The 27,537-nt window shown below is 42.8% G+C and overlaps 1 protein-coding gene across 5 annotated transcripts in view; it reads left to right on the forward strand.

Moving 5' to 3' along the window:
* Positions 1 to 27,537, forward strand: part of LOC111864950 (dual 3',5'-cyclic-AMP and -GMP phosphodiesterase 11) — a 657,492-nt gene that overhangs the window by 420,201 nt on the left and 209,754 nt on the right. For 2 of the 5 annotated variants that reach the window (XM_023852592.2, XM_023852593.2), the window contains exon 1: positions 19,938 to 20,418. The exons of 2 other annotated variants lie outside the window; for them this stretch is intronic. Coding sequence is in view for 1 of the 3 variants with exons in the window: in XM_023852593.2 (XP_023708361.1) it covers positions 20,397 to 20,418 (22 nt within the window). In the remaining 2 variants the exon portion in view is untranslated. Of the gene's footprint in view, positions 1 to 19,935; positions 20,419 to 27,537 lie in introns of those variants that run through there. One more of the 5 variants, XM_023852597.2, reaches the window with a different exon arrangement.

The following is a 27,537-nucleotide window of genomic DNA, read 5'->3' on the forward strand; positions in this document are numbered from 1 at the left end:
TCTTAGTCAGAATTAAAAGGAAGAGAACCATTAATTATACTGTACATTTAAATCCCCTTTCCCCATTTAAATTCTTTTACGAATTAATGACTTGAGATTTTTCCACTGGAATATTCTAGTGGTGTTTAATGGCCCGTAAATCGGTGATGTTATAACCAATGAGTTCTGTCTTCTGGGATGTAACTCCGTTTAATCCGTTGAATATCAACTAACTTTTCGGAGGAAAATGTAGCCTCCATCTTCAGGGTCGAAGCCAAGCAAGAAGCCTGCACGAAACAGTCAGGCTTATTCCTGCTTGTCCTTCGGTTCTGAAGATGAAGGCGACATGTTCCACCGAAACGTCGTTTGACTTTCAGTGGCGTATACTACGCTATACTCCAAAGATAGCCACCCCTTTGAAAATATCAGACTTATTACCAAACTTTAAATCCGACAATTTTGAAGATTCACTGTTTCGTTAACGAGAATTCGAGCATGCGCCATGTGTTGTGTGCAGGAAGATGAATAACTTCGAGGTAAGTAAAGTAAAAAAGTAAAGTTATCCCTGTAACAGGGCCGGTCACGGAGAGCCGAGCGGTCTAAGGCACGTACTGTCTTCGCTCGCTTGGAAACCGGGATCGTGGGTTCGAAACCCACTCAGGGCATGGATGTTTAGTTTGTGTGTGTGCGTTTTTTTGTGTTTGTGTACGGGTAGAGGCCTTGCGACGAACTGAACACCCGCCCAAGGAGTTCTACAGAATGTGTAAAATCTAGAAAAACCGAAGTGAAGGGAGAAGTTCATGGAGGTAGGCCTAGGCCCACTGGGGCTGTAGCGAAGGGAAAAAAAATCCCTGTAACAGGCTGTGAAGGCCCATAGAGTTGGGAGACGTTGAGGGCCCCACATTATCTAGATAATCGGCTCAGAGATGGCGGTAAGGTTGTCAGCCTTACGCGCCAACCGCGCTTTACTCCCCAGGAAAATTATTTAATTAATTCCAGGTACTCATTTCTGTTAGAGGCTGAGTCGACCCCAGGCCATAATGCGGCNAAGGATTAGGCCAATTGGAAAAATCCAATGACCTCATCGGGACTTGAACCCGCGACCTTCCGTCTCGTAGCATAGTGCCTCAACCAACTACGCTACCGCTTCCTCCCTGTAATTTCAAGGTTCTGGGTCTAATTTTACTTGATCGTATACATAAGGAACTTTTATATTCTTGTCTTCTTGTCCACACTAACAAGTACTCTTATGTACGGCACGTGTAGTTTATATTGCAGCATGTAGACCCGTTGCTAAGTAATGACTCTTTAAACAACGCCCTGTGCTAGGCAATAAATGAACAAACTGGGAAGCGGTGTTCTCTGCGCGGTCCGTGTGACAGCTGCGTGACGCAACAGTAGAACTCTTGGGAGATGTTTCTCATGCGGTCCGAGCTGAGGTGCATAAGCAAGACATGCCTAGAGATAGTTGTGATATAGTCGCCGGCCAGTAAGGACGTGTACACGGAAGTTGAGAGTTCTACGGCACTGAAATCCGTTACCAGGCAACGACTGGTGCAGACACAGCAGACTGGGAAGACTTAGTGCGTGGTGTAGTGAATTGCTGAGTGTGTGAATTAGCGATAGCTCTATCATTACTTTTAGTTACGTTATGTAGCGTTCAATAAATCCAATTACCAGCCGAAACCGTAGTCATTTTGTCACGTGACAGTATGTTGTAACCATACAGTGGATTTCGAAATCTTCGTCATTACTGTGGATAAAACCAACCGCACGGTCCCAGGATGCTTTCGTTTGCGTCGTACTGATTCGTCCGTGCTCTTTTCGGCGTATCATTCTCTTTTATACAGTCACAGCCGAATTGCCTTAAACCGAGCGGTAAAATGTGCATAGAGTGCGGATTCTCAGAATGTCTGCAGTCATGATATAGCCACGGTGTTGAGTACAGAACGTAGAGCGATCGGAACAGTTCATACAGCTCCTCTTTCGAGTAGGTAGTATTTGTGTAGACTCGTGTACCATAGCATAATCTAACCGAACAACATATCTGCGTGTGGCTGTGCAATCCTTTTGTTGGACCTTGGCCTCGTTTCAATTTCTTAATCCCATACACAGTCTGCAGGACTCCTTGGACCGGGGATCAGCCCGTCTAAAGGCCGCTCCCTACACAGAACAACATAAACACAGAATAAACTCACACAGATTTTCATGCCTTGAGTGGGATTCGAACCCACGATCTCAGCGTCCGAGCGAGCCTCAGACCGCGCGTCCACTGTGATCGGCAACCGAACAAGATGACGTGACCAAATTATCTGAACCGCTACTTACAAAAATGTTAAATTAACACCAGCTTACCAAATTGAAGCTATAGGCCCGTACTACAGAGGGCAATTCTTGCAGAAGCGCATGCGTAGAAGTTGTCGAAGAATGATAACGTCCAGACTAATGACTCCCGTACGGATTGTGACGCTTCGGAAGCAATGAATGTCTCTCTTTCATCTTTTACCGTAGGATTACAAATCTCGACCATATAGATGTAGAAAAGGACGCCAGCGTCGAAGTTATTTCCGACGGTTCCACGTGATATGTCACGGTGACTTGTACTGGTTGGATGACATGGGTCTACAACATTTAAAAATCAAAAGAACCCGAATTCAGAGGAGTTCTCTGTTCTGGGATATAATGCCATGTCTGCTGAAAGTCAACCAATATTTCGGAGGAACATGTCGCCTCCATCAACAGGGTCGAATAATAAGCGAAATAAGAAATCAGTGTGAAGCAGGCAGCAGGCAGAACCAGAAAAGCTGGTTTCTTCCGTAGTTTATTCTTCGACCATGAAAATGAAGGCGACATATTCCTTCGAAACGTCGGTTGGCTTTCAGCGGACTACACGGCGTTGTAACCCAGAACAGAGAACTCTTCATGAACACCGCTGTGAGAACCTGAAGTCCTACAGCTCGAATCCAGCTTGAAAACGCCTCTGATGCTAATCTCATGTACCTGAAAGTACTAACTTAACCTTGTCTAACAACGTAACCTGTGTTCATTATATCTTCATTTAAACCTTGTCAAAAACCTGCGTCAAGTTACTCGGCTTAATCCTATACAAAACGATAATCAAACCAGTCTGGACCTACGGGATAGAGTTATGGGGATGCAGCAAACCTTCCAACACAAAAATTCTCCAAACGTTCCAATCCAAAACGCTAAGAAAACTAGTTAATGCTCCCTGGTACGTATCAAACGCTACCTTACACAATGATCTAAGCATACCATATGTAACAGAAGTCATCAGAGCATACGCGGAGAAACACAAAAACCGGACCACTCCAAACAACAACCTCTTCAACCAACCAGCGCTAGAAAGAAGACTAAATAGAATGTGGCCAGAGGATCTCATTAGATAAGCACCAGAGAATCATCGGAGGATGATACCTGCTTCAATACTACATACACCCATCCCTTTTACCAATTACTCTATTTATGTATATTGAGTAGATTGAAAATTTATTTTAAAATAAAAAAAGTTACTCGGTACAGAGCAGTAAAACGCGCTTAAATGACATGCAAAGATAAAGAGCACGTTCAGGCGCATGCGCAGGAGTGAATTGAGTTGTGAGGACCTGACAGTAACAATTCCACAGACATACGTGTAGATGCTTGGGAATCGAGGAATATTTTGCTGAATTCGTTGCAGACATGAATGAATGTGCGAAAGGTATATAGAACTAAGTATCGACGCTGACACCTGAATGCAAGACGACAATCGCATTGTCCCCAGAGATAACCGTGGGATACATGACGAAGCAACTATAGCAGTGTTCTGACAAGTGCATATATCACTCACGGAGCTGAGCCCTTCTTGAGGAGCCGCCAATTCTGCAGCTTCTCAAGAAAATCCCAGCATTTTATGGAACCCGAAGGTTCATTACCGAGTTCACAAGAGCTCTCCAGCGGCCCCTACCCCGAGTCAGATCAATCCAATGCATCCCATCGTATCTCTCTGAGATCCATCTTAATATTGTCCACCCCCCAACGTCTTGGTCTTTCCAGTGGTCTCCTTCCTCCCGGCTCTACCACCAATATCCTATATGAATTTCTCCTCTCTCCCATTCGTGCTACATGCCTTGTTAATCTATGCTCCTTAACTTGAGCATTCTAATTATACTTGGAGAAGTGTACAAGTTATGAAGCTGAAGTGCATATATTGCTCATGAATTTTCAGACTTAAAATATCATATAAACAAAGACAAAACAACTCCGTCCGGTGTGGCTATTGAAGTTTTTACTACTTGAAAACTTAGCACCCTTACATGTTTCGGTCCCTATAGACCATCATCAGAGGGACATCGATACTTTTTGGAAACTACTATCGATGTCCCTCTGATGATGGTCTATAGGGACCGAAACACGTAAGGGTGCTAAGTTTTCAAGTAGTAAAAACTTCAATAGCCACACCGGACGGAGTTGTTTTGTCTTTGTTTATATGATATNATCAGAATGAAACAAATCAAATTTATCATATTAAAACGCACAATATCCCACGCTATAAACCAAGGTTAGATTCAGGTCCTGTGTATAATAACGGTTTAGAAAGCGTCACTTAGAGACTCTGTGAACCCTTTGGGATACCATGCAGCTTTAGCATAAAATGTAAAGTGATTTATTTGTCCTCCTTTTAGGATAAAGACATCTAAACGAAATCAGTATGGTTTCCACGTTCTTTACATCATGCAGTTCTGCACAGTCTCTGGTAATTATCCGCTTGTAACTTGACTTCACAGATGAGAGCTTTCTTGGGAAGCTTGAGTACTTGCGTCGTCCCTGTATTTCACCAATCACGTCTTCCTTGGAATTGTAAGATTTGAGGTTATAACGGCGGTGACAATGAAGAATGCCGCCTTCTGGGAAGTGGCGCCGTGTAGATCTTGCGTGAACTGACGTTACTCAGGAACGTATCGCTTCCATTAGCCGCCTGCTCACGCTAGTTCCTCGCTCGCGGATTTTTCTACATTGAAGATGGAGGCGATACGTTCCTCCGAAGCGTCGGTTCACAACCCAGAAGACGGCGTTCTTCATTCCTTGGAATTGTACATAGATTCTGAAGCTCTTAACTTCACGTTTATGGACCTACATTTGCGTTCTGTGCGTGAAGTAGGCCCAATAAGGGAGGGTCACTACTGACTTCGATGGAGGGTGTTGTTTAGGTTTATGCTGAAGTTTGCTGGAGTAGTTTAAGTTTGATCCCTTAGGTTCAGTGTGGCTGCTGCCTTACTGTAATTGGGGATGGACCTCTCTAACAGACGGTCTATTGTACAGAAACTGGTAAGAAAAATAAAAAATAGGTCATATGAATATATATACGTATATGGCGTATATTTGAAATATTTTTAGTATAGCTTAGTCGGTATAGCGACGAACTATGGACTGAATGGCCGGGATTCAATTCCCGGCAGGGAAAAATATTTGTCTGTACTCCACAACGTCAAGACCGGCTCTGGGGCTAACCTAGTCTCCTATCCAGTAAATACTAGGGACTTTTTCCCCAGGGTTAAATCGACTGGGACGCGAAGCTGACCACTCACCTCCAGCTAATGCCGAGGTCAAGAATGGTGGATCTATACCTTCACTCCCGCGTACGTCTTCATGACGTCGTGGTTAAGGAATTAAGCACGTTGACATCTTTAGCTTAACCTGTAGCGTAGTGCCATGTAATGAATGCACGGGGAAGTGTAATTTCCAGACCTTTTTTCAGCCTTGAATATTGTATTTGTGTCTGCAAAAAGACAAAACGTCAAGTCCAATTGTGACGCATGAGGACGCTGTGTACTACAAGCTGGAGTGTACTTTTCCAGGTAGCGATTGTAGCGATAACATAGTGTACCAGTGCCAGTACACTAAAGCTCTGGCTAGCCACGTGCAGCAGTTTTCACACAATTTTTACGTTCTAATCGGCGATGTCCCACCGTAGCGTAGTTGGTTGAGGAACTGTGCCACAAACCGGGAGGTCATGGGTTCGATTACCGATGAGATTATTGAATTTCTTGAATTTACCTAACCGTTCCAATCGCAATATGACCCTGTGGTCGACTAAGCTTCTAACAGAAATGAGTACTAGAAATCTTCCTGGGGTGTAAAGGGCGGTCTACGCCTAAGGCTGGCAATTACTGTGTCCTGTGACCCGATTGTCTAGATTCTAGAGAGTCGGGTCACAGATTGCGATAAGATTATGAGACGTCGAGGCTCCCACATTTTCTCCGTGGCCTGTAGTCCGCAAGCGAACTATACCGACCGAGCGATTGCCTCTTGTCGGCGAAGTTAGCGCCAACTTTTGCGGATAGATGGTGTCATGTGGTCAGCGCAACGGATCCCCAAGGCCGTTAATCTCGGTTTTCTAGACCGGAGCCGCTGTTTCCTTGAAATAGCCCCTCAGTTATCCTTACGGGGCTGAGTAGACCCCGTTCCAGACCCACTACTTCTCAGAAAATCTGGTAGCGCCGAGAATTGAACCCGGGACCTCTGGATCTGTAGCCAGGAACTGTGAACACTAGAGCACAGATGCGGTTTCCCACATTTTCTAGAATCGAGACGTCTGACAACCCTGTTGGCCTTAAAGACGTGTTACAGGGATAGCTTTACCTTACCTAATCGGTGACGCCTTCGAAAACTGTACAGTTCATTAGGATAGAGTTCCTAGATCTTCCAGTGTTGCCTTCCGTGTTGTGGCTCATGTAGTGATGCGGCATTTTACTGCAGAAAAACCTTGCACCAGATTTCATGGTTTTAAATAAGAACATTCCACTAATGGCACAGAATGCTGGACATAGGGTTTACCAAAAGCCGCGCCATAGCTCAAGCGGTTAGTCGCTGGCTTCCCACCGCGGCGGCCCGGGTTGGTCAGGTGGGATTTTTGGTGGACGAAGTGGCCCTGGGGCAGGTTTTCTCCGAGTACTTCGGTTTCCCTTGCCAATCTTCATTCCACCAATTGCTCCACAATCACTCTCATCTATCATCTGGGGCTGGTACAATAGGCCAGAAGTGGCCGCAGTACAAGGGACTTAGTCCCACCCCACTAGCAATAAAAAAATAGGTTTTACCAAAGTTGTAAGACTTGGTTTATTGGACGAAGGATTGGTAACTTAAATTTCTTACGGAGTCTTACCGTTCCACCTCCTCCAACGCCAGTTCGTCCTTCTTCTAAACGAACTAGGTTTAACCAGCGTGGAAAGAATTAGGGACAGAACTTGCAATGTACGATTGTCCATAATTCATTCTGCTAGTGTCTCTTCATGGAAGTATTCTTAGAGATCGTTCATTATTGTTAATTAATACATTTAATTAAAATTCCTAACATTTCGATCTCGTGTCGTTTCTCTCAGAAACTCTTGCAGGTCTTTCCAAACGTGTCAGATACACCTAAAACTCATCTAATAATATTTATAAATTCGGTTCCTACTGTAGAGAAAAGAAACTGCGTCCCTGTTACAAAGACCTCATGGGGTTTTCAGTGGGTATGAAATTTATTTATTCGTTGCTTCGGTAACCATGTTGGTGCGCTTTAATGATCCTATTTGGAAGCGTAAGAAGAGCGCCTTGCTTTCAAGGCTACTGTAGTTCCTAGGCAAGGTTCAGACAGTACGTATCCGTGGAAGGCTGCACCAAGAGTAATACAGGAAGTGTTTTTTCTCAGTAATTCAGTTTTCTTGTTTTCAAGTTATCCTTAAATTAAAAAAAAGTACTAGTATTATACCAATTGATGTTGCCGGAAGCGGGGTAGATGTCTGTGACATGTGAGTAAATAAAGAAGGAAATATGAATACGTGTTAAAATGTATTTTATATTTACTCGAAGGAACGTGTTCTCATTATAGCACTATTTCAAAACAACATTGTTCGTATCAAATTTGAAAGGATCTACAGAGTGGACACATCAGGAGTTAAATGTGGGGGCAGTCCCATATAATTATGTAAAATGAATTTATTGTCACATGTAGGGGGTTACACATGACGAAAATAACGGACTCTAGTTCGGATGCTTGGATTTGTTGGCACTTCAGATGCAACCTCTCTTAATTACAATTAATACAGAGATATCGCTGATTTACACAATTTACAGTTCGCCGTTGCACACGCACTAGTATTCACAGTATTCACTAGTCTCCTGAACGGATCTCAAATAGATACTAGCACTTCAAATCACTATGAATTCTTCTTACCATTTCTTGTTCAATCACCCTGGAACCTCGGAACACAACTAAAAACTATTCTTAGCTGCACACGGGCTGGTGTTATATAGCCGCGGCACGGACAACGCAGAAAGCGCAGTTCTGTTGTTGCGTAGCGCAGACCACACAGAAAACACAAGTCACGTGATAGCTAAACATTGTTGGGTTCTGACGTCATTGCGCTTGTGCGGAAGTGTGTTTCCAGAGCCGTTGCCTAGAAGTGGGTTGCATAACCCCGTTGTTCCATTGTTGCGTGTGTGTATTACTTAGAAACCGCTGTTTCTGTGGGCCATTTGTTCTTGCCTGGAGGAAATACGCCACGTTATTATTATTATTATATTTGACTGAACTACATCAGTTGCAAATATTATGTAATGTCGAATGACGTTACGAGTTCTTTTCATTGCGCGCATAAAGTAAATACCCAATGGATTGATAATGTCTGTCGTTCTCTAACACGCCGACATATTTCTTCTAAGAAATTTTCTTAATGAATTTCGATGGAATATTTCTGTTAGGATTCCACACTGTAGATTGTTTGACCAGTGCAAATGTAATGCAGTGTAACATATTGTCACGTGTTGGGTATATGTCACACGACAAAAAACTTCACGCCGTCTTGGATATAGCGAATTTATTCCACTCACTTTTACATTTACACAATTTACAGTTTCACAGTTACTGCCAGGAGTCAAATAGAGACCCTGTCAAGATATAAAACTTCTACTGTAACATTTCCGCGGTGTATAAAAATCGACATACAAGGAAATACAATGCAATATAATGGTTTGGGAGTAATTTTCATATCTGCAGCAAATGAAAATAAATTCAACGAGGTACGCAGAATCGAAAAAAATCGTTTAGAAAGTATGAGTTGTGTTTCAATGTCTTCTTGCATTTCAATAATCCGTTAGGGTGCAACGATATTTTTATCTCATGCTTTCTCACAAATGCATTTTTATTTCTAGTGCTAATCGCCTTGATCATAGGCAACTTATGCATCTCTCGTGTATTGCATGCGGACACCCTGTCGTGCAACACGGAAGCTGAGATTTAATTCTGAAGTCGTTTTCCAGGTAAGTAACGTTGTAGGTCCCCGAGAGACGTTAAAATTATAAAATTGCATACAGGATGATGTTTATGCTTGCAGAATTGCATGTAATAAATTTAATATACATAATATGTTCATTTAAAGCAAAATCCCATTTAAATTAGGTAAAAAGGGTAAAGTTATCCTCGTGCTTAATTAAGCACTATGTTGTGGCGTATTGGGGAGTGTAGCTACAGCTCCAGCATACTTGACTTGGCACTAAATGGAGGTGATTAGTCTGCTTTGTGCCCCCGCTGCTTTACTTGCTTTATCCCTCGCTACCCATTGGATAGGAGACTGGGTGGGCCCCAGGGCGGATCTTGACGCTGTAGAGTCCAGAAAAAATCTTTCCCTTGTTGATAACCGAACTCTAACCGTCCAACTGACTGAGCTATAAGAAGTTTTGAAATATGGGACGTATTTGTGTGTGACTTGATTTACACCTAGGTTCTTGAGATTAAATACTATTACGTCAGAAATGCGTTTTTTTTAATATGGGGTTTTGAGGAAGGACATTTATCGCCAAACTGCCAGTTTATTAAAAATTAAGAGCCCTTTGGTGGGGGGACCATAATGCTTCGTTTGATGGATTGTTATGTATCAACCAAGCTTGGTGCATTTATTTCAATTTAGCAGGAACGCCTTGTCATAGTAGTAACTGGTCCTGACCTTCCATCAGTTTGGTAGGATAATAATTATTAATAACCATCCATCAGTTTGATATATATATATAGGACAATAAATATTAATAACTTTGGGCACGAAAGAGCTGGCAGTACGTAAATTGGTGACACCATATATTGTGAGGTTGGGGATTCCCACTTCAGTAATTCTGTAGCCTGCTCTCTTGTTGAATGTGACGCTTGTAGTCTTAGTAAATGTTTACCGACATTTCAGAGAAACATGCTGGAGAAGATGGAGACAGCACGTCCGTTCGAAACGCCTGTAAACAGCAACTAGGTTGTCCAGCTTCATATCCCAGAAAGCAGTAACCTTCATAGTAATAAAATACAGAATAAAAAATATTGTTGTCCGAAGGTACTTATGTATAGAGCCCATATTTGCGGATTTTTTATTCGCGCTTAAGCTCCCAGTAGTACTCGTATGGTGCATCTTCGCACGGCTTTTGAGAGCCTGACCCATGTGCATTACGTCACGGATCCCCTAAGACCCCTCCACACTATTGCACTGTAACATCTCGTGGGGCTCAGCTTCTCTGCGTTTGTAACGTCCCCCCAGGTACGAGATAATATGAATGCAACTGTAAATTTACTGGCCGTGACAAGCGAAGAGAATACTAGGCCGTACGTAATTCATTAAATGGGGATTGCCAAGGAATCCGACTTCGATTCCTCGCAGGAGCAAAATATTTTCCATTCCAGTGCAGCCTCTGTATCGGCTCAGTCCCCCACAAGCCTCCTATCCAGTGGATCCCGGGGGCTCTTCCCTGCAGTTAAGCGTGAAGCTGAACACCCATCTATTGCCGATGGTAAAAAATAATGTCTGGAGTTGTACCTCCATTCCCCATACTACTACATTGCGTGTTACGTAAGCACAGTGACTTTACCTTTTGTTTTATACGTACAAGGGATGAACAAAGTAATGGAAGCACCGAGAAATTAAGGAACAGAATTTGTTTATATGTGCTACACTGACAGAACTTTAGTTAGCAACACTGAATGTTCTTCCGTTTGTTTACACTCTGTAGTGCTCGTGTAAGTGCATTAGTGATAGTTTTGAGTGACAGTCCGTATGAAAGAATCGGAAAATGGAAGACTTGTACGATTTTGAAAGAGGACAGACCGTTGGTGCCCGTTTAGCCGGAGCATCTGTGTAATAAAACTGCCACATTATTGAGTGTGCCAAGAGCGACAGTTTATAGGGTTATGTCGGCATGCACGAAGCAGGGGAAGACATCAGCGAAGAACAATGGGCGAAAATCAACACTGACCGAAAGAGATCGTCGTAAATAGAGAAGAATTGTTTCGAAAGATCACAGAAATACTGCAGCACAGGTGACAGCTGAACTGAATGTTCATCTTAAAGACCCTGCTTCCACAAAAACTGTCCGTCCTGAGCTTCACAAATCCAGCACCCACTGTGGAGTTCTAATAGCTAAACCTTTTATTACTGAAAGTAATGCTTAGATTCATAAACGATGGTGTCACGGCCATAAAACCTGGACATCAAACAACTGGAAACGCGCGTGATATGGTCAGATGAGCCGTTCTTCACGCTGTTCCCTGCATCAGGAAAAATTCACTTTTGGAGAGCACCCAAGAAAGTCTGGTTCCAACAGTGAAACATGGGGCGGTTCTGTGATGGTTTGGGCAGTCATATTATGGTACAGCATTCTGTTGGTCCCAGTATTGCCCCTCATGACCCAATTACTGGAAGGAAGTTCATGGGCAGGGTGGGTTACTGGGTGCATCCCATGATCCAGACGCCATATCCAAACAACGATGCAGTTTTCCAAGTCGACATTTCACCCATTCACAAAACGGGAACTGTTCAGTCATGGTTTGAAGGGCACGAAGGTGAACTTCAACATCTTCCCTGGCAAGCACAATCACCAGATTTGACCATCATTGAACCACTCTGGTCAGTTTTGGAGACCAGAATGAGAAACAGATTCGCAGCTCCAACATTTCTAAAGCAACTCGAAGATGTTCGTCAAGAAGAATGGTATAGAATTCCGTTGTAGAGTCTGTTAAAAACATGTACGAGTCCATTCCAAGAATGATTGCGGCTGTATTGAAGGCAGAAAGTGGTCAAACACCAGATTAATAAAAAAAATGTATACCGTAATTGTAGTACAGAATTACCGGGTTTTCGGACTTTTTCTATCGTCCGGAATTCTAGGTTATAGAGGACACCCTATTACCTAGAATTCCGGACGATGGAAGAAGTCCCAAAACCCAGTAATTCTGTCATCCACCATCATCAGAACCCTTTAGAATCTATTAATTGTAGTGTTCCCATTATTTTGTCCAACTCCTGTATATCAGAGTGTGCACGAACTTACGTGCAGTCACTATGAAAACGCCATGTGCGTCTCGGATACAGAGGTATATAAGCGTGCTAGTATGGCCTATTATAATAGTCGTTGAAATCTATGTTCGACTCAACTGTGCGTAGCGTCCAAGCCGACCGCAGCGCTTTTCACGGCGTCATTATGATACGGTTCAGCAGAGGCATTAAAACATCCGTGCAGAAAGTAATAGTAGTAATAACATGGCGGCCAAATAAAGGGAGTGACTCACGAGCCAAATTATGGGTGCGATTATAGCCTTAGGTCTGTATCGTATTCACAGCGCATTTCCTTTATTACCTTTCAGTTTACGGAGACCACTGTTTATTGCTTCGTGCCATGAACACCTCAAGACTGCGTTGCATAGCAACACCTGATTAGTTACCATATCGCATAGCGCATAATTACTACGCAGACATGAGAGGAATGACGCACATATCAGGCCTCTGTGTAGGCCCTGATACGAGACTTGGACTAACACCGCCACAACAACCAAAAATGAGCTGGGCAGAGCATATGGCACGTATGGAATATGTGAGAAATGAATGAAAAATTATTCGGTAGGGAGGAGTCCGCCTGGAAAACCTCGGTATAGGTGGGAGAATAGTACTAAAATGGATCTTAAAGAAGTAGGTGTGGACTGATGTAATTTGGTTCAGTATGTGGTTATCGGTTGCGGGTTCGTCTGATGTCGTTAATTAAATTTAGGTTTTGAGAAATTTTTTGTCTATTTTAACGAATGTTAGCCTCCTCAAAAGTCCACATTTCCTTGAAGGTAGTTTGTTAATTGGTTAGTTATTTGATGTATTCGCATTGTTATGATTATAAAATAAGGTTTGAAGAAATATATATGTTGCTCTTAAGGTTACATTAGCTGTGTTATTTATGTTGTATCCGGCGTTGCGGTTAGAATTCTGTATTTTAGGCGTAATTCACATAAGTATGTTCTTATTCTCAATCCCTTTCCCTTATTCCTATTAAGAACGGTTGTCAGTATTGTGGCTTATTTGCTAAAAGCAAGAACTAGTCATTGGTAGGTAATTCCCGCACGCAGCAAATGAGGAATTGTCACGACACGAGATGTAACGCGTACAGTCGTTGCTATGGAACAATTGAGTAAACGCGCGCAACAGTGGAAGCTCCATGTTTTCAATGTTGTCCGCGTCGCTACCCTTGCTGTGTAACGCCGAGGTAAACACGCCTCCTCAACAATAGAGAGGCTGTGTTTTGTCTTGCCTTGCCGAGGCGTTGTAAAAAGGAAAACGAAGATCGTTTAAGGAAGTTAGAATTTCGAGACGCCAGCCTGCCAGGATATGAGCTTAGGAGCAGACGAAATGAATTGGAGAATTGAGAGCGTCCCTAGTGATGACAGTCGAGTGATTGAGAAGAAATGGCAAGAAGTAAATGAGGCTGTGAAAAGAAGACTTCATGTGTGCTACAGTGACAGACTGTTGTAATCCGTTGCCAAGATACGACTAGTGAAGACTGAGAACACTAGTTTGTGTGTGACAGCGAATTGTTTAGTGTGTAGATCAGTGATAACGCTTGTTACTTGCAGTTAGAAGTTGAGTGTATACGGTGTAAATAAATCCAATCTTCCAATCAAAAACCCGTTCAATAAGTCACGTACCCCTAAATCGTGACAATATATACCTTCTGCTTTAACATTCAAAAATAATGTTTGCTCATTTGTATATATGTGTTTCATATGAATCTCACAATAAACATCGGTTACCTACCGAAACAGCAGTAAACGGTTATTGTTTGTAAAGAAGACAACGTGTTTTGTGCGAGGTAGGAACTTAATTTCTAAATATTATTTACATTAATTTTAGGCTTTAAAGAATTAAAACATATCGTTTCAGAATACAGCTGACCCCTTTCTTCGGTTACGTAAGAAGTAGGCCTTATAAGGCATTCAACTATCGTTAGCCTAAGGGCGAGGGCACACCAAGGAATCTGGCAACCGCAACGCAACAGCAGTTTCCGAGAACTGTTATCAGCCTGAGTTGAACAAATGTTACTGAATGGAGCAGCGCAATTCTCGGAAACTTCGGTTGCGTTGCGGTTGCCAGTTTCCTCGGTGTGCCCTCGCCCTAATAGATTTCAATACGTCTCTCCACCTGTGTGTAAATTCATTTGTGGCCCCTCCAGAATATTTGTCATAGTCCTTACTCGAATCTTGACGTTACTTTTTAATTGGCAGGCGGAGCAAGCGTGATGTGGCAGTCGTCAGTATCAATTGGCACATAACATACGAGCAAAGCACGATAGACCACTGTAGGTCGCGGTGCAAGGGCCGAGGAGGCCTACCCCTCATACATTCATTCATTCATTTATAACATACGAGCAGCGCAGAGAGATAGGGATCCGGACTCTGTGATGATGTTTATAAGGTCTTTTACGTATGTGATTTTGCGTCTTGATATCAACACGCAACGCACAAAAAGATACGTTACATCTGTGACACGGGTGTCCAATTTCGAAACTCAACAAAGGCGGCACCTACAAACCAAAAAAGAACACACTCCGTGGCCTGTAGTCCGCAAGCGAACTATACCGACCGAGCGACCGCCGCTTGTCGGCGAAGTTACTGCCAACTTTAGCGGATAGAGGGCGTCTCGTGGTCAGCGCAACGGATCTCCATGGCCATTAATCTCGGTTTCCATGAAATAGTTCCTCAATTATCCTCACGAGCCTGAGTGGACCCCTTTCCAGACCCACTACTTCTCAGAAAATGTGGTAGCGTCGGCAATCGAACCCGGACCTCTGGAACTGTAGCCAGGAACTCTGACCACTAGATCGCAGAGACGGTCGATCCAGGCACCTGCATAAGTATAATTTCATTTTTTAAGTTGCTTATTTTGCTGCGCTGTCTGTAACGAGGCCATGTATTGCAGGACGATTGAAGAAGGTGGAGCATTCAGTAGAATGTGAATTGGCAAGGGAACCGAAGTACTTGTGAGGAACCCCGGCCCAGCCAATGTGTCGACCACTTACCACACATAGCCGGTTGTGGGATCGAACCCAATTTGCCGCGAGGGAAAGTCGACCACTAGCCGCCTGACCTATGGCACGGACCAGCACAATTTTAAATCGATACATAAAGAAAGAATTGAAGTTAAGATTTTATGAAATAATTTGATCACCCACACTTCCATATCGAAGCGACACCTGAGTAATGGAGCATGCCAGTGAAAATGAAGTATTTATAAGCAAGAGATACACGAGTTAAGACAGAATTAGAAGGAAATACGTATACGAAAGAAATTAACCTTTTTTTTTTCAGAAAATGAAAGAATGTATGATTACGGATATGAATGACTGGCACGCCTGTGTTTGTACCCTGTATGTTTACCTCGTAATTACTTTAGAATAAATTGGCCAATTTATATAAAAGGCGATATTCTAACTTTTTAATTCTGTACTATTAAAATATCGCCTTGGTAGAATTTCTAAAGAGAAGGCAATGCTTCAGCGCTTATGGTTCTGAAATTTTATCTGTGTTATTCAAATTGCGGCCCGTAGATATGACATGGGTGACGAAAATACTGTTTTTTTTTTACAAATGAAGGATTATCAAAATACATATGGCCTGTAATAGGTATACGTAAATATATGCCTAGAAGCAACGTATCGTAATGTAGGCCTTATTCGTACTATACTTATATTTGACGAAAGAATATTGTATATCTTATACCATACAGGCCCATGTCTTCGAATTTTATGTATGTAGAAAGTGAAGTCAGTTTTTTAATATGTTTTACGTATTTTACATTTAAATTTGTTTTTCACTGTTTCGTACAATATTTTAATCTGAAAACCTACCGGGTAGGAACGACTTGGAATACGTGGGAGCAGAAGGGAAGACAACTGACGGGCTCTTATGAACATGGTAATGAAACTTCAGGTTCTGTAAAAGACAGGAATATCTTGACTGAGCAGCTGTTACCTTCTCAAGAAGGAATTTGCTCCGTGGAGTTAATTAGGTTCCGGCAAAGAAAACGGGAGTTACACTTCCGGTGGCGGAAGTGGACGCGGGACCCTGAAGGAATTTACAGGCTACGGGTATTCTAAATTTCATTTTACCAACGACTGTTAAGTTTCATTGTCGAAATATTTATACAGAACATAGCAGAGTTGGTTGTCTCTCATGCCACAAGCTTGGATGGCTTCATTTGTTTAATTTCTTCCAGGGAAATATCGGAAAAGCAAGAATGCCTGTTTCTTTCCGCAGCCTTAATTCATTTAGTCGTTATAATATCCATTTTATATTTGGCTGTCGCCGATCAAAGAGGCCGCGCGATCTAACGCATGAACCGTCTTCGCCCGCTTGTACACTGGGATCGTGGGTTCGAATCTCACTCCAGGCATGGATGCCTGTGTTTGTGTTGTTCTGTGTGTAGGTAGCTGCCTTGCCACGAGCTGATTCCCCGTCCAAGGGATTAAAGAACTGAAGAATCCGCCAAGGTCCAAAGGTCTGTAGAGCCACAGAAAGAAAATTCGGCTATCATAACATGTGTATACAATACGATGGCGTTAAATGAATAACGAAATAGTGATACTATCACAATTCACGTTATTCCCATCTTCATATCTAATTCTATAATGCACAGTCGTTGCAACTGATAAAGCGTCGATAAATCTAAATGTCAGGCCCATAGTTGAAGCGACTATTCGGTGGGTGTTGTTACGATATGAATCTTGTATGCCTGCGACTTGGGTCGCATTCTTTTCATGTGGGAAATACGTTATGTCAGTATGTTCCCGATTTTCTCCGCGTCTTACGCAACTTGACAGTACGCCTGTACAGCTGTTCCTTGGCCCGCGATGGAAACATATCATATGTAGCTGAACTTTCCCTTTGTTTTATAGTCGAGTTCGAAGCATGGGGGGGGCGCAACGTTATTTTCCAGCTGCAATAGTCTTCACTGGGCTGCTGACTGCTGCCTCTCCGGTAATTGCCGACGTCTCCTTTGTTTTACTCTTGCCCTCCTCCATTTGTTGGTGTGAGGCGGTCTGTTAGGGAGGTGGGAGGTCTGGTACTGGGCGCCAGTACGCACAGAGTAGGCCGCGCCATAGCTCAAGCGGTTAGTCCCTGGCTTCCCACCGCGGTGGCCCAGTTTCGATCCCGGGTTTGGTCAAGTGGGATTTGTGGTGGACAAAGTGGCGCTGGGGCAGGTTTTCTCCGAGTACTTAGGTTTCCCCTGCCAATCTTCATTCCACCAATTGCTCCACAATCACCCTCACCTATCATCTGTGGCTGGTATAATAGGCCCCAAGTGGCCACAGTAGAAGGGACTTAGTCCCACCCTACTAGCAATAAAAAGAAAGCACAATAGGGTTGCTTACAGTTAGAGATGGTGCATCCTTCGTAAGAGTTGAATGGAAGTAACTGGCACGACTCAGAGGTCGGTTGGTAGGCAGGAAAGAACACTAATGCTACACACTATTCACACACCAAAAGGACAGTTTGCACTTGAAAATTGTTATTTATTAAACGATGAATATGCAGGTACAGTGATTAGTCTGCTAATAATCCTAACTATTAAATCTGTTCTAACACTGTAGCCACTCTTTAATTATGTATCAGTTGTACTCCGCTCTGTTACGTAAGTGACTTGGACAGATCAAAAATGTTTAAGGCTGTAAAGAAAAGTAAAGGTATCCCTATAAAAGGCCGTGGAGGCCCATAGGGTTGTAAGATGTTGAGGTTACCACATTTTCTATACAATCGGCTTATAGATGGCGGTAGGTTTGTCAGCCTTACGCGCCGGCCGCCCTTTACTCCCAAGAATATTCCTTGTACTCATTTCTGTTAGAGGCTTAGTCGACCCCAGGGCCGTAATGCTGCTGGAAGGATTAGGTAAATTTAAAAATCCACCTAATCGGTACTCGAACCCCTGACCTTCCGGCTTGTATCATAGTGCCTCAACCAACTACTCTACCGCGTGCCCCCGTTAAGTTTGAGTTTGTATAATTTAGAATTTAGCCGGAGCGACGCAGGTTCGCGTGCGTACAGTTCGAAAGTTAAAACCAGAGTCCTCTTGGAAAAGATTTATCTGATGCAGTGAGCTTCTCAGAGCCTCAGCTTCTAGGAGAAGTTGCCTCCGTATTGGTCCAGTTCATAAACTGGGAGGTCTCAAAATTTTGCATTTCCCAAGCAGATTAATTTACTTCGAATTACAACGGGACTTTTGATAGTTCCTTGATCTATAATAAGCTTAGTGTGGGTATCGGACCAACCTGCTTTTGGTTTACTGCTTGCCTAAGCTGTCAAATATAAAGTTACAAAAGTTCTGCGGTTCTCTCCACAACAGCTACATTCTAGGAAAAGTTGCGGATGGCTGCGTCCTGTTCGCACAGCAAGAATGAGCATATGTCGCGTTTTAAATGTAAGAACGTGGTTATCTCCTTAATCCGGACTTATGGCGTATAGCTTGGAATTCAGTAGTCTTAATCAACATCCACTATATTGTGCCTAATCATAATGGACGGTTACACTTCCGCTTGCAATTAATGGACACACACTAACATAAATTTACACGTCTCACCTTCAGTTGATACAAAAACCTTTCGTATTTGATTTGAGTAACAGATTTCTTAGGAAACGATCTGATAAATGATGACACATTTTCAAGACAGATATTCTGAACTACTATAAGCAACGATGAATAAAGATCTCTGAGGTATGGCTGTGCTCACTTGTGTTAATGGATGTCACTCTTGAATGTTAACCATGTTTATGTTGTATTAATGTGCAAAAACATCTTGCTTAAAAGCAAAAGACGCAGACAGTTGAAAGTTGTAATTGCATGAACCGATTTGCAGCAGTCATCAGTCCACAGTGTCCGGCTTGATATGTCCAGACTTGAGTTACTGTGGATACTTGCATTTATATAAGAAATGTTTTCTGTGTAGCTAACTGTCTTGAGTTCTTACGCTTTTCTTTTCCTTTTGATGCGTTATTCGATAGGATTCTTGGTTTGGGCGGACGCAGAAGAAAGCTCAAGGCAAGATCCGTGTACACTGAACAACACAGAAGGGTGAAGACGTATATCGAACACGCGAACTGGATTCAAACCCCGGAACTTTAGACCATGCGGCTAACATAATCAGCATATGAAATAATTATCGGCTTATTTAGTGAATTATAATCTGCAACGACAGAAGTAACCAATGAATATCGGTCTGTATTGATCTTCTAGGACATAACGCCCTGAAGATGGAGGTGATGTTTCTCCGAAATGTCGGTTGACTTTCACAGGAGTATATGGCGTTATATTTCCACCGCTGTGAGAACGTCAAATCCTGCAGAAATTATTTCTCAGAAAGAAATTAATTAAATCGCCAGTTGTCTTTGGGGGTTGAGTTTTGATGAGGGTGGAGGTGAAGGAGTGGAAAACGTTGACGTATACTATCTACATCCCTCCCGTTTCTTTGCTCCGTACTGGAACATCTCACGATGGACAGTCGCCGTCTGCGCAGAGATCTCTAGTAAAGCATTTTCCTGGCAGAGACCTTGCACTTTATCACTGTCTCTCTCTCTCTGTCGGCAGTCGCGCCAACTATGGCCTGTGTGCATACTATGAAGCGGTTCTGAGCGTTCTGAGGCTAGCGGGCTCAGTTGCTGTGCGACTACTAACGTGGTTGGTTAGGTTGCACAAGCGAACGGTGGTTGGCAGCTTCGGAGCTGTGTCAGTATTACGCGATCGGCGATTATGAGTTTGTACCGTTTGGTTTAATGTCGGTCAAGATGATGATGAAGGAGACGTATTTCAAAGTGTTATTTTGATGGAAATGGAGAAACATCTTGTTGGCAACTAATATATCTTATACGAGCGGTAGTAGTAATGATGCTGGTGCCGGTGGCGGGGGGTTTGCTGATGAAAGAAATGCATTCGTAGTTGTAATATTTATTGACAGTGTTGTTTTCGCTTGTTTTGGTTGTGACGATGACCGCAGTTACTAGTTCTGCCGTACGTGTGCTTGCATCAGAACCCTACGTACAAACATGTGGAGGCAGAAGAGAAAATGCATAGCCACCAGCACTTGTCGAGAACCTTGGACTAATGATTTTTAACTGGTGTTTCGGTAGGTGTTTTCATTTATAATTTTCAATACAGCATATTGGACGAGAAGTTACCAGATATTTAAGTCGCTTCATATGCAAATCGATCATTTATACTGTGCATTAAACATTTCAAATGAATAAGATTTTAGTCTTCCTTTTAATACTGGAAATAATGGATACTAAAGCAAGACATTTTCATATAAATATGAGGAATCAATAGACAAGGTTTTATTTTGTTATTGGTAATGGAAAGAACAAAATAAAATTGTAGCTTATAAGCAGAGCGAAGTAATAGACATTATTTTGGTAGTATTCTTTGGTTTATTCCATATTTACGAAAACTGAAATAGTTAACTCGTGACTTTGACCTCAGGCATCATTGGACTCATGTGATTAATCAAAAATTCAGTTAAGAATAGCACACGTACTCATTCAGAATTGTAAACATTTATTTGTGCAAGCGTAGCCCAACGTTTTGCATATAAACGCCTACATTAATGGTCTCTCTAAGATTCCATCTGTGAGACGTAATATGTTTAGTAATGAACCAGTAAACATTAATAATAAATTGTCATATGAGTACTGACAGCTAATATACCACTCATGTATCTAAGAATCATTTTTAGAATATGAAAAATGAAGATCTGAGATTATCAAGGCGAGGTCTGTGAACTGTATTGACTTCTGGGATCTGACACCGTGTAGCTTGATAGAAGAAGGTAAATTTCTAGTGGACTACACTGTCCCACATCCCCTCACTTAGGACTCTTCGTGAAAGAATTCGATTTTGAACATCTATTTAAAAAAGTAGGAACTTGTTTCCCGCTGAAAATGAATATATGCTGAGAGTACTTGTAAGTAGAAACGCGTCGTTAATGTAACTGCTTGAAGAAGTTCGGCTTGGCCGTCTGTAGATTTAGACTAAATATTTTGGTTTCCGTTCCGTTGAAAGCCCCAGCATAGACCAGCTGTTGCTTCTAAGAATAAATATACACGTTCGTAGCTCCTTGTCTTACCAGAACTTGAGTCTGTTTCGAATGAAATGCCACCTCATCGGAGGTACCGGGCACTGCATGGCGCGACAAGTGAATAATTTCGACTGGTACTAAGCTTCTTCATCCCAAGTTCGGCCAGATGCCGGAAATGAGGACGGATGTTGGCGGTATCATACTGGATTTTGAGGCCTATCACACATACTTCAGGGACGGTGATAAATGAGTACGTTGCAGATGAAAACAGAATTGACGAGGAAAAATCCGAATACTGTACACAGGTCTGCCCCGACACCACATTATCCACAAATCCTAGACTCCCGGGGTTAAAACCAGATCTCTACCGCGTGACCTACGACGGGGCTCTAGAAGTTTATTTTTCCCTTTGGCGCTACAGCCCCAATTTGGGCCTTGGCCTACCTCCATGACACTCTCCGATTCACTTCGGTTTACTAGACCTTAGACATTTCGGTAGCACTCCGTGGGCGGTTCATCAGCTCGTCGCAGTGCCTCTAACCTGTACACAAAACGCAGAAAAGTGCACATACACAAACACCCAACATCCATGTCTCAAGTGGAGTGGAACCCACGATCCCGGCTTCCGGGCGAGCGAAGACAGTGCATTCCTTGGACCGCTTGGCTACCGTGACCGGCGGTCTGGAAGTTATTGTGCTTTATATTTGTAGATGTTGCAGTTTTATATCGCGTCAATCGAGTCGCGACTTGAATGAACAGAAGTAATATTATTATGGTTCTACAGCCCTTTGTTGGGCATTGGCCGCTTTTTCAGTTTCTTAATGCTATACACAGCAGGACTCCTAGGACTGAGGATTAGCCCGACGCAAGGTCGCCACCTATACACAGAAGAGCACAAACGCAGAATGAACGCACACACAGACTTCTATGCCCTGAGTGGGATTCGAACCCACGATCCCGGCTTCCGAGCGAGCGAAGACAGTTCATGCCTTAGAGAGCGCGGTCACCGCAATCGGCGAACAGAAGTTACATACTTGTGTTTAAACGAGTGAAGTGTGATCCCTTCTAGCAAAGGAAAGTCACGTAAGCAGTAGGTGTGTGTCTGTCGTGTACTTAAACGACGTCGTTTGAGCTTGCTTTGTAGGACCTGCTGTTCAGGAATGTTATTTTAGTTCCACTTCTGTGCCTCAGTTTGCAAACCAATGTCACCGGCGATTTGTGTCTTCAACCATTGCTTTCGGAACACACACGTTTACGTGATCGTTTCTGGTTTGTCATCTTCCTTCTGTCCGCCAAGTTCACTCTCATATTCCTTGAAGGCTGTTAGGTGTTGGTCACCTCGTTTCGATTTTCTTGAGACTGTTTCTGACTTTATTATAGCCTATTACGAGCAATAATGTTGAAGTGTTTAATCTGTTTCGTCTTATATTTTTCAAGACATGATATGTTCCGACGGTGCACTCGCAGATCAGCGTAAGGGATACATGAGAATCCCGAGCAGTGATTCACGTTGCAGCCCGTGTGAATTGTCCGATTTCAAATCGGTAGGCCGCGTCTGGTATCTTCTTAATTCGTTCTGAGACTTGCCTCATCCGAATTAGTTTTGGGGGATGCTTTAAGCAGCGTCATAATCGTGAACGTGTGTGGTAATAGTAAGGAATGTTTTTAGGCCGCGCCATAGCTCAAGCGTTTAGTCGCTGGTTCGATACCGGGTCTGGTCAAGTGGGATTTGTGGTGGACAAAGTGGCGCTGGGGCAGGTTTTCTCCGAGTACTTCGGTTTCCCCTTCCAATCTTCATTCCACCAATTGCTCCACAATCACCCTCACCTATCATCTGGGGCTGGTACAATAGGCCAGAAGTGGCCGCAGTACCAGGGATTTAGTCCCACCCCACTAGCGAGGGAGAAGAAAAAAAGGGGGGGGGGAATATTTTCCGTCGGTAACACAGGAACTTCAGTTTTCTCACAGCTTGTTCAAGAATTTTCTAGCTGCTACAACCTGTTCCGCAAACACGACACAGAACTTCCAGCGAAGGAAATTAGTGGAAGCTCTGAAGGGTCGTTCTACATGATTTCACATCTGTACAATTAATAGTAAAAAAAAGGTGACGTCCCTGTGCTTAACTAATTAAGCAGTACGCCTTGTAGACGTATGGGGGAGTGGATATATAGATCCACATTTGCTTGACCTAGGCACTAGCTGGAAATGAGTGGTCAGCTTAACGCTCCGGCCATTCAACCGCTGTGGAAAAAGCCCTCGATACCCATTGGATGGGATGTTGGGTGGACCCCAGAGCCGGTCTGGACAACGTGGAGAACAGAAAATTCCTGACTACCGGGACACGAACTCCAACCCCTCGGTCGTCCAGCCCATAGTCAGTCGCTATACCGACTACGCTATCCGGACTCCTCAGTACAATTAATAGTTGAAGAGGAAAATGGTTGCTATTGCTCCCAAATTGTTAGTTAAAGAGGAGTGAAATTTGGCATAATGATCCTTCAGACCCTGCACTAATTTTCTTCGCAGGAAGTTCTTCGGCAGGTTCACACGAAAATTGCTCTGGAGCTTGAATAAGTTGTAACAAAATTCAGAATTATTGGTAACCGTCTGAACTGAAACTCAGATTCTTTGGAGAGCCTTTTTATTATCTTCATTATCTCCGTACATTCATGAATGTATCTCCGTAGTCTAATCAGAATTGGAGGTATCTCAGAAATAATTACATACAGTAACAGCCGTGTTAAGCGTGCAGAATACACAAATTGCTGTGAATGTGCGCGTTTTGCGTTGCTCCTTCATCTCTGCCCATGTCATGTCGCGTGTTGCGCATCTTTGGTACAGACCCTTCCTATCAGGAACGAAATACACATTTGATATGGTTTACGTAAGATCATTTTAAATAGTCATATTCGCAGAATTCTTAAAGGGGAGGTGGTAAGGTGGTTTAGGTAAAAAAAAAATGCATTTGTGTTTTATTGTTAATTTTGGAAGTCAGCGGTCTGATTTATGATAATGTAAGTAGAACTTAATACGGCGCCTAAGGCTGACAACCTTACCGCCATCTTTGAGCCGATTGTCTAGATAATGTGGGACCCTCAACGTCTCACGACCCTATGGGCCTTCACGGCCTGTTACAGGGACAGCTTTACTTTACGTTGCTTTATAATGACAGTTCGAGGCTGTCAGCCAAACGTCAAGTGACATCTTGTAGTACGACTGCCCAGTTTCACTTTCGCATCTCGCCGTAACGAATATTGGGTATTCTAAAATTCCACTGGTCAAGAGAATTTTTCCACTGAGTAGAGAAATTTCAACAGTGACAGCACTGTTAACTGACGTGGTTTTGCCTTAATTTGTTTGTATGTGCATTAAGGTAGCATTTGGTCTGTTCATTTCCCCACAACATATTTTTTCTTTATAGAGCGTTACCGTTTTCTCAGAATCTGTATTATTGATGCATGAAAAGTATGTTAATTAGTCTACTGCTGTTCACCGACGTTTTTACATATCTGACACTTGAAGTCGTGACGGAACCTCGCTTAACGAGCGTAATTCGTTCCAGAATCTTACTCGTAATGCGAAACACTCGTTAAGCGAAACAATTTTTCCCATATAAATTAATGTAAAATAGGATAATGCGTTCCATGCCGAAAAAAATACTAAAAAAAATTATGTATAACGTTTATTCAAAGAAAATTATATATAGATTGTTAAGGAGCGTGAATCATCTTCATCTTTTCTTCTATGCGGAATGAATCAACCTGGTCGGGCAATGCATTATCCTCTGCTGTTATATAGAAGAGACCCGTCTCGTCACAATTAAAAACCTGTTGCGGCAGGTAACCCTCAGAATCTACGAGCTTCTTGAAGTCGCCGATGAAGTTCTCTGCTGCCTTTGTGTCGGAGCTTGCTGCTTCACCGTGCCTTACACCGCTGTGGATGCCGGTTCTTCTCTTAAACTTCTCGAACCACCCACGGCTTCCCTTAAATGCTTCTTCTTCGGCCGTTGATGATCCTGGCGTCTTAACGAGGTCGGTGAGAATCACTTTCGCCTTCTCACAAGTGATGTTCTCGTCAATAGTGTCGCCTTGCAATTGCTTTTCGTTTATCCATATGAGGAGCAACCTTTCAACACCGCCGAGAATACGTAACCGTTGCGTAGATATTCTTGTCGCTCCCTTTGAAGCATCTATCTCCTTAATCTTGTCCTTGTTCTTGAGGATAGTGCAAATCGTTGATGTAGACCGATTGTATGTGCGTGCTAGATCAGCCACGCTCACACCTCGTTCTCGCTTTTCAATGATTTTACGTTTCATTTCTACGGTTATTTTTATCCTCTTATGGCTGTCTTTTTGCGGCTTTTTCTTCGGGGACATTTTTGCAAGGGTTATTAAACTTTGCACAAAAAAGTCACAAATAATATGTCTGAACACAAGTTTGGAAAAATGTGTGATCACAAGCGACACTAAGATACTAGCGGAACGCGTGCTAAACACAGACTGATGTAGCAAGCGCACAATCCGGGACTTCCCCTCTCGTCACTCGTTATGCGAAACGCCGCTCGTTAAGCGAGTAATTTTTTTTGCAACGTGTTTTGCTCGTTATGAGAGGTGCTCGTTAAGCGAGGTTCTACTGTATTTCTATATTACTCCGTTAGAAGAAGATTAATGAAGAATCTGTTTACAAGCAGGCCCAGATTACGATGCGGAAAAGCCACTAGCTACAGGAAACCCACAGATACTCGTATGCCAGATTTCAAGACTGGAATGATTGTAGTTGTTCAGAAAAATGTAACTTAATATGAGAATAATAACATTGCGCAGTTCAGAAAAATGTACGTTAATATGAGAACAGTAACACTGCGGATTTCAGAAAAGTGTAAGTTAATATCCGGCATTAGTCTGTATTAGGAATCTGGAATCTCCGGTTGTAAAAATTCCTAGCGGTGACACCGGATTCACTTAAATGGATCATGGTATTATTGTGTAGTACCCAGTTTTTATACGTACTTACATATACCTTTGTGTGGTGCTTTATCCAGCATTGTTCCAGAATCCCCGGATGAAATGGGCTGAGGCAAACGACGAAGAACCTTTTTCAGGAAACAGCCCAAGGTCTCGATCCAATTGTGTTAGGATTTCGGATAATGTTGATTATTTCTTGGGTTATTTAAAGACATATGTTAAGTTGCATAGGTTATGTACTGTCGAAGGGTACCGTGACTATGTTACTATACGTCCACCTAATTTAATATACTAGAACTCTGCGTTCTACCCACACAGTGTGTGTTCCATATGACTCATAGTAAACAGGACTGCTTCCCTAAACAACAATAACCGGTTGACCTTTGTAGCGGAGACGTTACATGTTCCCTGTGAGGTACAAATTGAATGCTTATATATTCTGACATACGGGCCGTTTCTATAACAATAGAGGAATGTTCGTAGACATTCTCACTGCAATGAATACAGGCACAATTAGAAGAACTGCCGTTTCTATGCTACGGCCAGTAACCCCCCCCCCTTAACGTGACAACAATATAGGGGAAAATGTTTTCTATGTGATCAGCCTCAAGCAAACGTACGGAACTCTAGGACGTCTGTTGCTAGGTAACGAAGCTTAAACACGAATCCTTAACAAAAGTAGACGGTGTTCTCCGTGAGGTCCGTGCATAGGAGTTATCCTGAAGAAAGTGGGCTCTACGAGTCAGTTCTCGGTAGGAGATAACCACGGAAAGTTCGTAGTAGAAAAGGAATTAGAAGTCGGCCTGTGAAGTCTTAAAGTATGATTTTAAGACTTTATGTGTGCTGTAGTACAGTGATATCTGGAGTGTGACTGATATAGTTCCTGTGTTAACATCCGTTGCCAGGAAACTGATAGGGAAAACTTTGCAGAGGATTATCCCTTGCTTAGATCTGTTACCTAGCAACGACTAGTGTAAGCAGGTATAGAAGACTTGATTTGTGTGTTATAATTACAGTAATCTGACCACGTGACACCGTCTATCCGCTAAAGTTGGCACTAACTTCGCTGACAAGCGGAGGTCGCTCGGTCGGTATAGTTCGCTTGCAAACTAAAACCACGTTTTTGTTTTATTTGTGCTTCATTTCATTTTAAGTCTATAAGGTGTAGAGTTGTGATCAGCACAGGAAGAAAGAGTGGCAACTCCAT

Source organism: Cryptotermes secundus, unplaced genomic scaffold (assembly GCF_002891405.2).
Source record: "Cryptotermes secundus unplaced genomic scaffold, Csec_1.0 scaffold200, whole genome shotgun sequence".
In the NCBI taxonomy this organism is placed as follows: domain Eukaryota; kingdom Metazoa; phylum Arthropoda; class Insecta; order Blattodea; family Kalotermitidae; genus Cryptotermes; species Cryptotermes secundus.